Source organism: Lynx rufus, unplaced genomic scaffold, assembly GCF_022079265.1.
Source record: "Lynx rufus isolate CCGP_SWC_20201006 ecotype Redwood Valley unplaced genomic scaffold, mLynRuf1.p SCAF_43, whole genome shotgun sequence".
Taxonomy (NCBI): Eukaryota; Metazoa; Chordata; class Mammalia; order Carnivora; family Felidae; genus Lynx; species Lynx rufus.
In genome coordinates this window covers 1551927-1562718 of record NW_025814860.1, presented here as the reverse complement: position 1 = coordinate 1562718, position 10792 = coordinate 1551927, and the positions used below count along the sequence as shown (strand labels likewise).

The 10792-nt window shown below is 67.1% G+C and overlaps 2 protein-coding genes across 5 annotated transcripts; both read left to right on the top strand.

Moving 5' to 3' along the window:
- The first annotated feature begins 18 nt into the window (after nt 1-18).
- RHOT2 (ras homolog family member T2) lies at nt 19-5414 on the top strand. 2 transcript variants are annotated; one of them, XM_047098024.1, is made up of 19 exons: nt 19-144; nt 283-341; nt 431-512; nt 601-644; nt 1525-1578; nt 2065-2117; nt 2193-2301; nt 2474-2575; nt 2669-2767; nt 2900-3008; nt 3098-3218; nt 3454-3538; nt 3628-3770; nt 3854-3954; nt 4040-4170; nt 4303-4383; nt 4500-4622; nt 4711-4913; nt 5200-5414. In XM_047098024.1, exons 1-19 carry the CDS (start codon nt 108-110, stop codon nt 5324-5326), a joined length of 1863 nt encoding a protein of 620 aa, XP_046953980.1. In that variant the 5' UTR covers nt 19-107; the 3' UTR covers nt 5327-5414. The 2 variants fall into 2 exon arrangements, with proteins under 2 accessions (XP_046953980.1, XP_046953981.1); XM_047098025.1 differs by having other exon boundaries at nt 25-144; nt 288-341.
- Nucleotides 5415-7359: 1945 nt separating this feature from the next.
- RHBDL1 (rhomboid like 1) lies at nt 7360-10062 on the top strand. Of its 3 annotated transcripts, none has more exons than XM_047097957.1 (8): nt 7360-7421; nt 7888-8046; nt 8291-8515; nt 8593-8741; nt 8859-8971; nt 9046-9146; nt 9226-9286; nt 9456-10062. In XM_047097957.1, exons 1-8 carry the CDS (start codon nt 7383-7385, stop codon nt 9632-9634), a joined length of 1026 nt encoding a protein of 341 aa, XP_046953913.1. In that variant the 5' UTR covers nt 7360-7382; the 3' UTR covers nt 9635-10062. The 3 variants fall into 3 exon arrangements, with proteins under 3 accessions (XP_046953913.1, XP_046953915.1, XP_046953914.1); XM_047097959.1 differs by having other exon boundaries at nt 9363-10062; XM_047097958.1 differs by lacking the exon at nt 9046-9146 and having other exon boundaries at nt 8859-9006.
- Nucleotides 10063-10792: the final 730 nt, after the last annotated feature.

The following is a 10792-nucleotide window of genomic DNA, read 5'->3' as shown; positions in this document are numbered from 1 at the left end:
GGAAGTGCGGGCAAGTGGGAGAGCGTGGGTTGGATCCGTGGTCGGGGTCGGGCCGGGGTCGAGCCGAGATCGGGGTCGAGATCCAAATCCGGATCCGTGCGGCCGCCATGAAGCGGGATGTGCGCATCTTGCTCCTGGGAGAGGGTAGGACCCCGGGCTTGGGAGCTTGGGGGGGGGGGGTGGGGGGGCTTGGGGCCACCGGGGTCGCGGCGAGGGTCCGGCCTCATTGGGGCTGGGGCGCCGCGCTCTTGGCCGCTGCGCTGACCGCTCCGCCCCGCGCAGCCCAGGTGGGAAAGACGTCGCTGATCCTGTCTCTCGTGGGCGAAGAGTTCCCCGCGGAGGTAAGAGCCGAGCGCGGCCGCACCCCTCGGTGTCTCTCCGGCGCGACCTCCCTCCGTCCCGGGCCACCGGTACGCCGCGTCTTTTCCAGGTCCCTCCGCGAGCGGAAGAGATCACCATCCCCGCAGACGTCACCCCGGAGAAGGTGCCCACCCACATCGTGGATTACTCAGGTAGAGCCGGCCCGCCCAGCCCACCCCCCGCCTCTGCCCAGTAACAGGCATTTGGGCAGTTCTGCAGTAGCGTGTCTTTTCTTTCCAGAAGCCGAGCAGACGGCGGAGGAGCTTCAGGAAGAGATTGACAAGGTACAGTGTGCCCTGAGGGCTCAGGAAGGGGGTGCTGATCACTTAGGGCCTGGGTGCGGGCTGCTGCCTCCCCCTGATCTGCTTCTCTCTCCGAGGGATTAGACTAAGCTGCTCCGCTAATCCCTCCCTGACCTCCCAGTACTGAGAGTTGTCCGGCTCCTCTGACTCACCCCGCTGGGAGCTGGGGAGAAGAGGGGCCCTGGTACCCACACCACATGGCTGGCCAGCCCTTTGGCTCAGTGCGCCCATTGTTTGCTCATCTGGTGGGCTCTGGGGAGCAGTCTCAGTGTTCTTCAAAGTGACCCCTTAGGCACCTCCGTGCCTTGGCCACCTACCCTCCCATCCCGTAGTCCGGTCCACTGCTCCAAGCCTCTGGACCCTAGTGGGTGCTGTGACCACGGCTATAGGTCGTCGTTGCTCGTGTGCTGTCACAGGAGGATCTGTTCCTGAACCAGGCTGCGATGGGGGAGGTGGGGGCGGGTAGCTGTCCCTGTAGCTCCTGCTGTGTTCTGGGCATTGCTGGGCAAGGGCAATGGCCACCGTTACTCAGAGGCGGCCTTTTTGCCACCGTCATCCTTCACGGCGTACTTCGTTATTCTCTGTGCCCGAGATGACAAGGGAATGCAGGGCTGGGGTGCCAAGTTCTGGGGGCGGCGGTGTCGGTCCTGAGCCCTCCAGGAGCCTCACTGGCCAGAGCTGCAGTGCTCGGGCCTGGCAGCTGCAACACCCCCACCACCAAGAGGGACTTGCCAAGTTGGAGCAGCTGACGGTAGCCGGGGAGCATCGGCTAGAGGGGCGTTTCCAAGGTCTCCGGCCCCGTCAAGGGCAGCGTGAGGCAAGGAGCCCGTGGTCACGCCGTGCCTCACCCCCTTTCCCGCAGGCAAACGTGGTGTGTGTGGTGTATGACGTGTCTGAGGAGGCTACCATCGAGAAGGTGAGGGGGTAGAGCTCCTAATCCACCCCGGTCCTTGCTGCTGGCACCCACCTCCATGCTGCCCTCCATACAGACTCAGGTGCACACCTTGCTGACCCAGGCTCTGGGCGACTTGTACTTGTGTCTGGCCCCATCTCTGACCAGTGCTTCAGGAAACCTCGCGGAGCCACGCTGGGTGCGGGGGCCTGTAGCCAGGACCCCGCAGCTTCCCCGGGGAGCTCCTGTGGCCCTGTCTCCCCACAGGGCCCGTGGGTGGTCAGAAGTCTGTGGAACGGGGTGCCGTGGGCTGCTGATCCCAGGTCCCTTGGGTGTGTTTGCTAGGATCACATGAGGTGCCACCTGCTGTCCTCTCCAAGCGGGCACATTCCCGGCATCTGTGACTTTGTCCCTCAGTGGGCCTCGACCTCCCCCTTCTAGGCGTGAGTTCCGGGTGGGAGCCATGGGGCAGGCAGGCCCCTCTCCTCACGGCTAGGCCTTGCTTTTCAGATCCGCACCAAATGGATCCCACTGGTGAACGGGGGTACCGAGAGGGGCCCCAGGTAACGGGCAGGGCCCAGGGGGGTGGGCCCCGCCAGCTCCCCCCACCCACGGTGACCATGGGTCTCTCTCCCCAGAGTCCCCATCATCCTGGTGGGCAACAAGTCAGACCTGCGGGCGGGCAGCTCGATGGAGGCCGTGCTGCCCATCATGAGCCAGTTCCCTGAGATCGAGACCTGCGTGGAGGTGAGTGGCGGGTGAGACCGGGAACCCAGCAGCAAGGCCCTGCGGCCCGCGCCCCTGCGCCGCTGTCCCCGGGGCCTCAGCCGGTGTCCTTGAGGCCAGGCGCAGCCTTGCGTGCTACCCTGTGCCAGCATCTTCCTCGGGGCGTTTCTGAGTCTGTCTCCGTGGCCGCCAGTGCTCTGCCAAGAACCTGAGAAACATCTCGGAGCTGTTCTACTACGCGCAGAAGGCTGTGCTGCACCCCACGGCCCCGCTCTACGACCCTGAGGCCAAGCAGGTGGGCGACAGGCAGGGTGAGGAGGGGAAGCTGACCGGCGGGGGGCGGGGGGCGGGGGCGGTGGGGTACGTGCTGAGCCGGCTGTCCCTGCAGCTGAGGCCCGCGTGTGTCCAGGCCCTCACGCGCATCTTCAGGCTCTCAGACCAGGACCTAGATCAGGCGCTCAGTGACGAGGAACTCAACGCGTTCCAGGTGCGGCCCCCTCTGCTGCTGGTGCCCACCCCTCGAGGGCTCAGCTGCGCTCCGTGCCTCGGGTGCCCTTAGTGACGCTGAGCAGTCGCTGAGGCGGCCTGCCGGCTGATGGCGACTTTCCCTCGGGGGCAGAGATCGTGCTTCGGGCACCCCCTGGCCCCCCAGGCCCTGGAGGACGTGAAGACGGTGGTGTGCAAGAACGTGGCGGGAGGTGTGCGGGAGGACCGGCTGACCCTGGACGGTGAGTCCTGACGCCCCGCCCGTCCCTTGGGAGCAGGGAGGAGTCAGGCCGCGCCAGCGTCACTCGCCCTTCCGCCCCTTTCGGGACAGGCTTCCTTTTTCTGAACACGCTGTTCATCCAGCGTGGCCGCCACGAGACCACGTGGACCATCCTGCGGCGCTTTGGCTACGGCGACACACTGGAGCTGACCCTGGACTACCTTGCTCCGCCGTGAGTGCTGGGCGGGGCGCTGGGCTCCCCCTCTCTTCTCCGCGTCAGGCCGGTGCCCGGCGGGCTCCTCAGCCCCCCACCCCCGCGGGGAGGCAGGCTGGGAGGAACGCGTGGGCGGACTCTGCGCTGCGAGGGGCTGATGCGGGAGCCTCCCCGTCCCGGGACACGGGGGGTGTGGGGAGCGTGGTGGGCACGGGGCTCCCTGGGAACCAGAGAGCCCCTGCCACCCCGACAGGCTCCACGTGCCCCCCGGCTGCAGCACCGAGCTCAACCACTTCGGCTACCAGTTCGTGCAGAGGGTGTTTGAGAAGCACGATCAGGTGAGGGTGTCGTGACTCGCGCCGTGCGCCCCCCCCCCCCAGCCCCTCCAGCCTCCAGGCACACGTCCCCACAGCCTCTCTGCCTGTAGGACCACGATGGCAGCCTCTCGCCTGTGGAGCTGGACAGCTTCTTCAGCGTGTTTCCGGCTGCGCCCTGGGGCTCCCAGCTGCCTCTTGAGGTCCCCACCGAGGCGGGCCGGCTGCCCCTGCACGGGTACCTCTGCCAGTGGACGTGAGTGCCACCCCTGCCACCGCCCCCTCCCGCTCGGCGGTGACAGCACGCCTCCCTGGCCTCACGTCCCTCCTGTCCCCCAGCCTGGTGACCTACTTGGATGTCCGGCGCTGCCTTGAGCACCTTGGTTACTTGGGTTACCCCACTCTCTGCGAGCGGGACTCCCAGGCCCACGCCATCACAGGTGGGCATCCGCCCTCTCACCCCAAGCCCAGCCCCTCCCGGGCGGCCCCCTCAGTCACGCCCTGGCTGTCTGTCCATGTCCACAGTCACGCGTGAGAAGAGGTTGGATCAGGAGAAGGGGCAGACGCAGAGGAACGTCCTCCTGTGCAAGGTGGTGGGAGCCCGCGGAGTGGGCAAATCCGCCTTTCTGCAGGCCTTCCTCGGCCGCCGTCTGGGGGTGAGCGTCCGAGTATCCCTGGGCGAGGGGGCCCAGCTCCTGCCCCGGCCCTCCCCCCGCCGCCCGAGGGGCAAGGGGCTCTGGGCACCTTCTAGGCCGGTGGGCTTCAGACGCCTCCCTCCTCCACGCCAGGATCGCAGGGAGTTCCCCGAGGAGCCTGCCGTCTACGCCATCAACACAGTGCAGGTCAACGGGCAGGAGAAGTACCTCATAGTGAGTGCCACCCCCCGCCCCCCGGGATAGACCCCGAGTCCGTGCCGGGGGACCTGTCTCAATGTGGCCCAGAGGGCCAAGCCCCGGACCCCTTCCTGAGACCGCCCTGTGTCTAGCTGTGCGAGGTGAGCGCAGACAGCCTGTTGGCCGCCGCACCCGATGCTGCGTGTGACGTGGCCTGCTTGATGTTCGATGGCAGCGACCCCGGGTCCTTTGCGTTCTGTGCCAGCGTCTACAAGGCAAGACCCCCACCCCTAGTCCCTTTGGGGCAGGACCCTGGCCCAGGCCACCGGGGATTGCACCCTGACGTGGCCCCTCTCTCCGCAGCGCCACTACATGGACGGGCAGACCCCCTGCCTCTTCGTCTCTTCCAAGGCTGACCTGCCTGAGGGCATCTCGCCACCTGGCCTGTCGCCTGCGGAGTTCTGCCGCAGGCACCGGCTGCCCGCCCCTGCTCCGTTCTCCTGCGCCAGCCCGGCCAAGCTCAGCACCGCTGTCTTCACCCGGCTCGCTGCCATGGCCACTTTCCCGTGGGTACCGGCACACAGCCCCTGTGGTGGGAGCCTGTCCTCAGCCCGGTGACCGGTGGCCTCTGTCACCGGGAGAGCAGGACAGCTGTAGCCGTGTGGTCGGGGTCACGCAGGTGCGGGGCGGGTCTGGTCTCGCTGGTGGCCCCCCGCCGTGGGAGCCCTCTTGTTCCCCACGCTAACAGCCCCGTGGGCTCTGGGGCTTCCCAGGAGGCGGGTGGGGGGCGTGGCAGCAAGCTTCTGGGCAGCGTCCCGGAGGCGCCTCCAGCCGGCCTCTCTTTTCTTGCAGACACCTGGCCCACGGGGAGCTGCACTCTACCTCCTTCTGGCTTCGGGTGACACTGGGGGTCATTGGGGCCGCTGTCACTGCTGTTCTCAGTTTCTCACTCTACAGGGCCCTGGTGAAGACCCGATGAGGCCTCAGGGGCCCCCGGGTGTTGGTATTGGGGCCACGTGCTCGAGGGGACCTAACTTCTGTCTGAACCTGGTTTCTGGGGACACTTTGCCCACTCACCTGCCCGTGCCCAAGACCCGTGGGTGGGTCCCGAGGTTCTGGGGGCACTGGGGATCATGAGCGAGGAAGCGTGTGACCCCAGACTCCAGTAGTTCTCAGGGCTCCACACCTTTCTGGTCCCAGGCAGCCAGTGGGCGTGAAGGGTGTCGGAAAACAGAACTTTGGGCCGGAGGCGGGGGGCAGGAAGTGGTTGAGCACCGTGTGGCCTTCCTCCCTGGTTTGGAGACGGGTCCGGTGCCGCACCCCTCTCAGAAGGCATCAGCTCGGGTGTCCTGATTAAACTTTGCTGGTGTCTTTTGCATCTCGAATCCTGCTTTCGGAAGACCACTTTTCTTGAATCCGCTAAAGTGTGTCCTTTGTCTCGCCACGGGCTCCCACGCCTCCTCCAGGTCTGGGGCCCACTCTGGGGTCTCGCGCGCGGCCCAGCTGCAGCTTACGAGCCTCTGCACCCTTCACGGTCCGTGCTGGCCTGAGGGGATCTGCTACCTGAGAGCCTCCTGATGCCACGCCCCGGGGCCGGTGTGCCCCGCAGCACTGCCTCCCCACCCCCACCCCCAGTCTGACCATCCCGTTAGTTAGCGAGGCTGTGGTGCCTGGAAGATGGGGGACTCTGCAGTGGGACGGGGGCCTGCCCAGATGTCGCCCTTCTGGTGTGGTCTGGCCCCAGCCTGGGGTATCTGCCCTGTTTCCTCAGGCCCTGACCAGAGGCCTCTGCCCTTCTCCGTGGGCAGGGGACAGCCAGAGACCCCAGCCTGCAGGGCTGGGGGTGGGGGGGCCCGGCTCAGGGCTGGGCTTCAGCACTTCTCAGGCGTTCACTCGGTATGTGTTCTGGGGTCTGGAGCAGCGAGCCCGTGGTGTGGCGAGGTGCCCTTCCTGCCATCGCAGTCCTGAGAGGCACCTTCCCCAAGTCCCAAAATGCTCTTTGCAGGAGTTGGGGGGCGGGGGGGGGGCTTGCTGCTTCACGGGGAGACTCAGGCCTGCTGAAGGGTCTGGGGTTGACTCCGAAATTGTCCTTCCAACATCCCTGGCAGCCTCCCGGCCCGCTGGCCCACGGGGGCAGCTCTCACCTGCCTTAGGGTGGGGCAGGATGCTCTTTCTAGCCACTGGGGTTGCTGTGATGACACATTCCTTTGGTCTCTGTCACCTCTATTGCTAGAGGGCTCTACTTGCCGTCCCCAGAAAGTAGCGACCTTTCCTAGCCAGCTGCAGCCTCGTGTGTCGGGGGCTCTGCCCCAATGCCCGTGGGTCTGTCTCGGCTCCCAGTGAACTGGAACTGGAGGTCCTGCCTTGCAGCATCGCGGCTGCAGGAGTGGTCAGGGGCCTCCAGGCCCAGATAGATGGGTGCTGGGGCTCAGCCTCCACGGGCTGAGCAAGGACAGCCGCACTGAGCCTCCCCGACTCCCGCTGGTTGCCCTGTTGGACTTGGTTCCCACACGGAGGGGCTGTGGTGCGTTCTTAACGCCTGGGAGCAAGCGTGTCTGGCGGGCCCGCCGGCGCCTTCAAGGGAGCCCTGGCCTGGTAAGGACTCACAGGCAGTGCGGTGGTCAGGAAGGCTTCCCCGAGGAGGTGGCTTCAGCGCTGAGGCCTCAAGCAGAGGGGCGCGCGAGGGAGGGATCTGGACGCTGCCCTGTGACTCAGTTTCCCAGTCGCTTCCCCGCGTTAACGAGCGGCCCCGGAACGGGACGGCGGCAAGCGTGGCGGCGAGACCCCAGCTCCGGTCGCGGCTGTTCCTGCCTGCGGCGCGTCCGCAGGCAGGGCGCGCGCGTGTCCCGGCCGCGCGTGGCGGGGCGGGCGGCGGCAGCGTGCGCGCGGGGGCGGGCGGCTCTGGCTCGGTGACGCGGCGCCGAACGGAGCGGGCGGAGCGGGCGGGCCGGGGCGGAGCGGAGTCCTCCGCAGAGCAGCCCCTTCCGGCCGCGGCCGCCGACCCCGGCCCCCGGCCCCCGGCCCCGCCTGGCTCTATGGACAGGAGCTCGCTGCTGCAGCTTATCCAGGAGCAGGTGCGTGGGGTGGGTGGGGGGCGCCGGCACCGCCCCCGCCGCAGCCCTCGGCCCAACGTTGGGTTGCGCCGAGGCGACGGAGCTCCCGGAGAGCCGCGGTCGAGCCCCCGCTTGGCGCCTAGCCTCTCAAGCCCCCTCCCCCACGACCTCGGCCCCCCTGCGTGAGACCCCAGGAGAGGGCCAGCCAGACCAGGGAGCCTGGGGAGGTGCAGGAGGGAGGGAGATCGTGCTCAGACCTTGGTCCTAGCCTTCCAGGAGGATGGGCAGGGCAGAAATGAGGCGGGGAGGCCCCTAAGAGCTGTAGGAGCTGAAGGCCTGGGACCCAGGCACTGGTGTCCTGGCGGCTCCGGGGACTACGTGGGTACAGAGGTCTGGTCTCAGGGTGCTTGGAGCCTGCCTCTCCCAGCTGGCCTGACCCACCCTCAAGCCTTGGCCGGCGGCCCCCCCCCCCCCCCCACCCCAGCAGCTGGACCCTGAGAACACAGGTTTCATCGGTGCGGACACCTTCACTGGCCTGGTGCACAGCCATGAGCTGCCTCTGGACCCGGCCAAGCTGGACATGCTGGTGGCCTTGGCCCAGAGCAACGAGCGGGGCCAGGTCTGCTACCAGGAGCTGGTGGACCTGGTCAGTGCCGTAACGGGCAAACGGCAAGGGTACGGGCCCAGGCCTTGACAGGCACAGTGCCCTGGCCAGAGTGGGGTGGGCGGGCAGCCCTCACTCCCTGCCCTTCCCACCAGGGAGGGGTGTGCGCTTGGGGCAGGGCCTCAGACTCCGCCAGAAGCTGGGTGGGGCCAAGGGGGCAGGGTGGCTGGGGGTGGGTGGGCAGGGAGTACGGTGGCCCATGCTTAGGGCCCCCCCCCCCCCCCAGATCAGCAGTAAACGCTCAAGCAGCTTTAAGCGGGCCATCGCCAACGGACAGAGGGCCCTGCCCCGGGACGGGCTGCTGGATGAGCCAGGCCTGGGCGTCTACAAGCGGTTTGTGCGCTACGTCGCCTACGAGATCCTGCCCCGGGAGGTGGACCGCCACTGGTACTTCTACCGGCACCGCAGCTGCCCACCCCCCGTGTTTATGGCCTCGGTCACCCTTGCCCAGGTGTGCCCACCTGTCCACCACTCTGGGAACCGCCCCCGTGCCTGGCCTCGCCTGGCCCTCACTCCTCTGTCTCCCAGATCATCGTGTTCCTGTGCTACGGGGCCCGTCTCAACAAGTGGGTGCTGCAGACCTACCACCCTGAGTACATGAAGAGCCCCCTCGTGTACCATCCCGGCCACCGTGCTCGAGCCTGGCGCTTCCTCACCTACATGTTCATGCACGTTGGGTGAGTCCGGGCCGCCTCTGGCATCTCTCCGAGGGCGTCGGGAGGGACTCAGGCCCTCGAGGCCGGGGCTGGCGGCCTGACCGCTGCCTTCGCATCTGTTTACGCCCACACGGCCAGCCTGGAGCAGCTGGGGTTCAACGCGCTCCTGCAGCTGATGATCGGGGTGCCCTTGGAGATGGTGCACGGTCTGCTCCGCATCAGCCTGCTCTACCTGGCCGGCGTGCTGGCAGGTGAGGCAGGCACGTGCCCCCTGGCCTTGCCACTGGTGAGCCTCACCCTCACTGCTCTCCCTTTGCTCACACAGGCTCCCTGACTGTCTCCATTACCGACATGCGGGCCCCTGTGGTGGGGGGCTCTGGTGGGGTCTACGCCTTGTGCTCGGCACACCTGGCCAACGTCGTCATGGTAATAGGGCGGACTGTGGGGGGGCGTGGGGAGGGGCCCACGAGGCCTGTCTCACAGCGTCTGTCTCACGCTCCATCAGAACTGGGCTGGGATGAGGTGTCCCTACAAGCTGCTGAGGATGGTGCTGGCCTTGGTGTGCAGTAAGTAGGGGGTCAGGGGGCTGGGGGGCCTCAGCCTAAGGCCAGGGTGCCTCCCACCTGCTGCCTTTCTCTGCAGTGAGCTCCGAGGTGGGCCGGGCCGTGTGGCTCCGCTTTTCCCCGCCACTGCCTGCCTCAGGCCCACAGCCCAGCTTCATGGCACACCTGGCAGGTGCAGTGGTCGGGGTCAGCATGGGTCTGACCATCCTGCGCAGCTATGAGGAGCGACTTCGGGACCAGTGCGGCTGGTGGGTGGTGCTGCTTGCCTACGGCACTTTCCTGCTCTTTGCCATCTTCTGGAACGTCTTCGCCTATGACCTGCTAGGCGCCCACATCCCCCCACCACCCTGACGGGCTCCTCGGGGCCACACAGGCCAGGGTGCGGGCGTGTGTGGGCCGGCCACCGGGCGAGCCCGCGTGTCCGTCCTCTGTGAATGTACATCTCAAGACTGCTTGTCCTCCGTGGGGACTGGTGGGTCCTGTAGCCCGTGGTGTCCGGGCCAAGCCTTACATCAGCCCTGGCCACCCCGTCCCAGGCCTGGGGAGGTAGGACTGCCTGGCCAGGCAGTGGAGGTCCCCAAGTGTGGCCCTGGAGGAGACCCTGCCCCAGCCTCCCCACCACGATTTGCGGTCTGAGCCTTTTTGGAAAACGAATAAATATTTTACACAGCACCAGGTGGCTGCACCAGGGCTCTGAGGGCGGGCCTGGCCTCCTTCCCACTCGCTGAGCAGACCGTAAGGGCCTTTCCCTCCATGTGGATAGCTTGGGATCCTCCCTCACTCTTCTGCACTCGTATGCTGTGTGGGGGGGGGGGGGGCAGGTGGGAGTGGGGAGCGGGGTGGTCCTCACAGTCAGATGAGAGTTCGGCAAGCGTTTATTGAGTTCCTGCAGCAGCCAGCCTCCTCCTTGGCCAGCTCACACCCAGAGAAACCTGTGGCCTGAGGTTACCGGGCAGGTGCAGGCCCTGGGCCACACCCAAGTTCACTCAGCCTGAATCCTGCACTTCTTGGCTGGCACGGTGTCATCGGGTGGCCGGGCTGGGGCCAAGGTCTGGGCACAGCTTCTGCCCCACAGCCCACGTCCGTAGTGCTGTCTGCACACGGTGAGGGGTCCACAGCCCTCAGGTACTATCTAGGGAGGGGCAGAGGCAGTTTGGGGCCCCGGGATGCTGGCCAGTCTATGCTGTACAGCCCTGCATTCGCCAGCCTGACCAGGGCCTTGGATGGGATGCCCTCCCTCCCTTCCGACGGGCCCCTGCGGCGTGGTTCTGCACCCGGCTCAGGTGCAACACTTAGGGCTTGTGGGCGTACTGCAGCGCTGGCTGGTCCGGCACTGCGGCCACTGCGGCCTTCGGACGTGAAGGCTGCCGCCTCTGGAGCTCCCGCAGCCAGGACGGTTATGGGCAGTGAAGGGGCAGCCCTCATGCCCCGCCAGCGTCTGGACGACCTCGGCGTAGGGCTGCCGTTCCTAGGGATCCCCAAGTGTCATGGACGTGGCCCTGGGCTCAC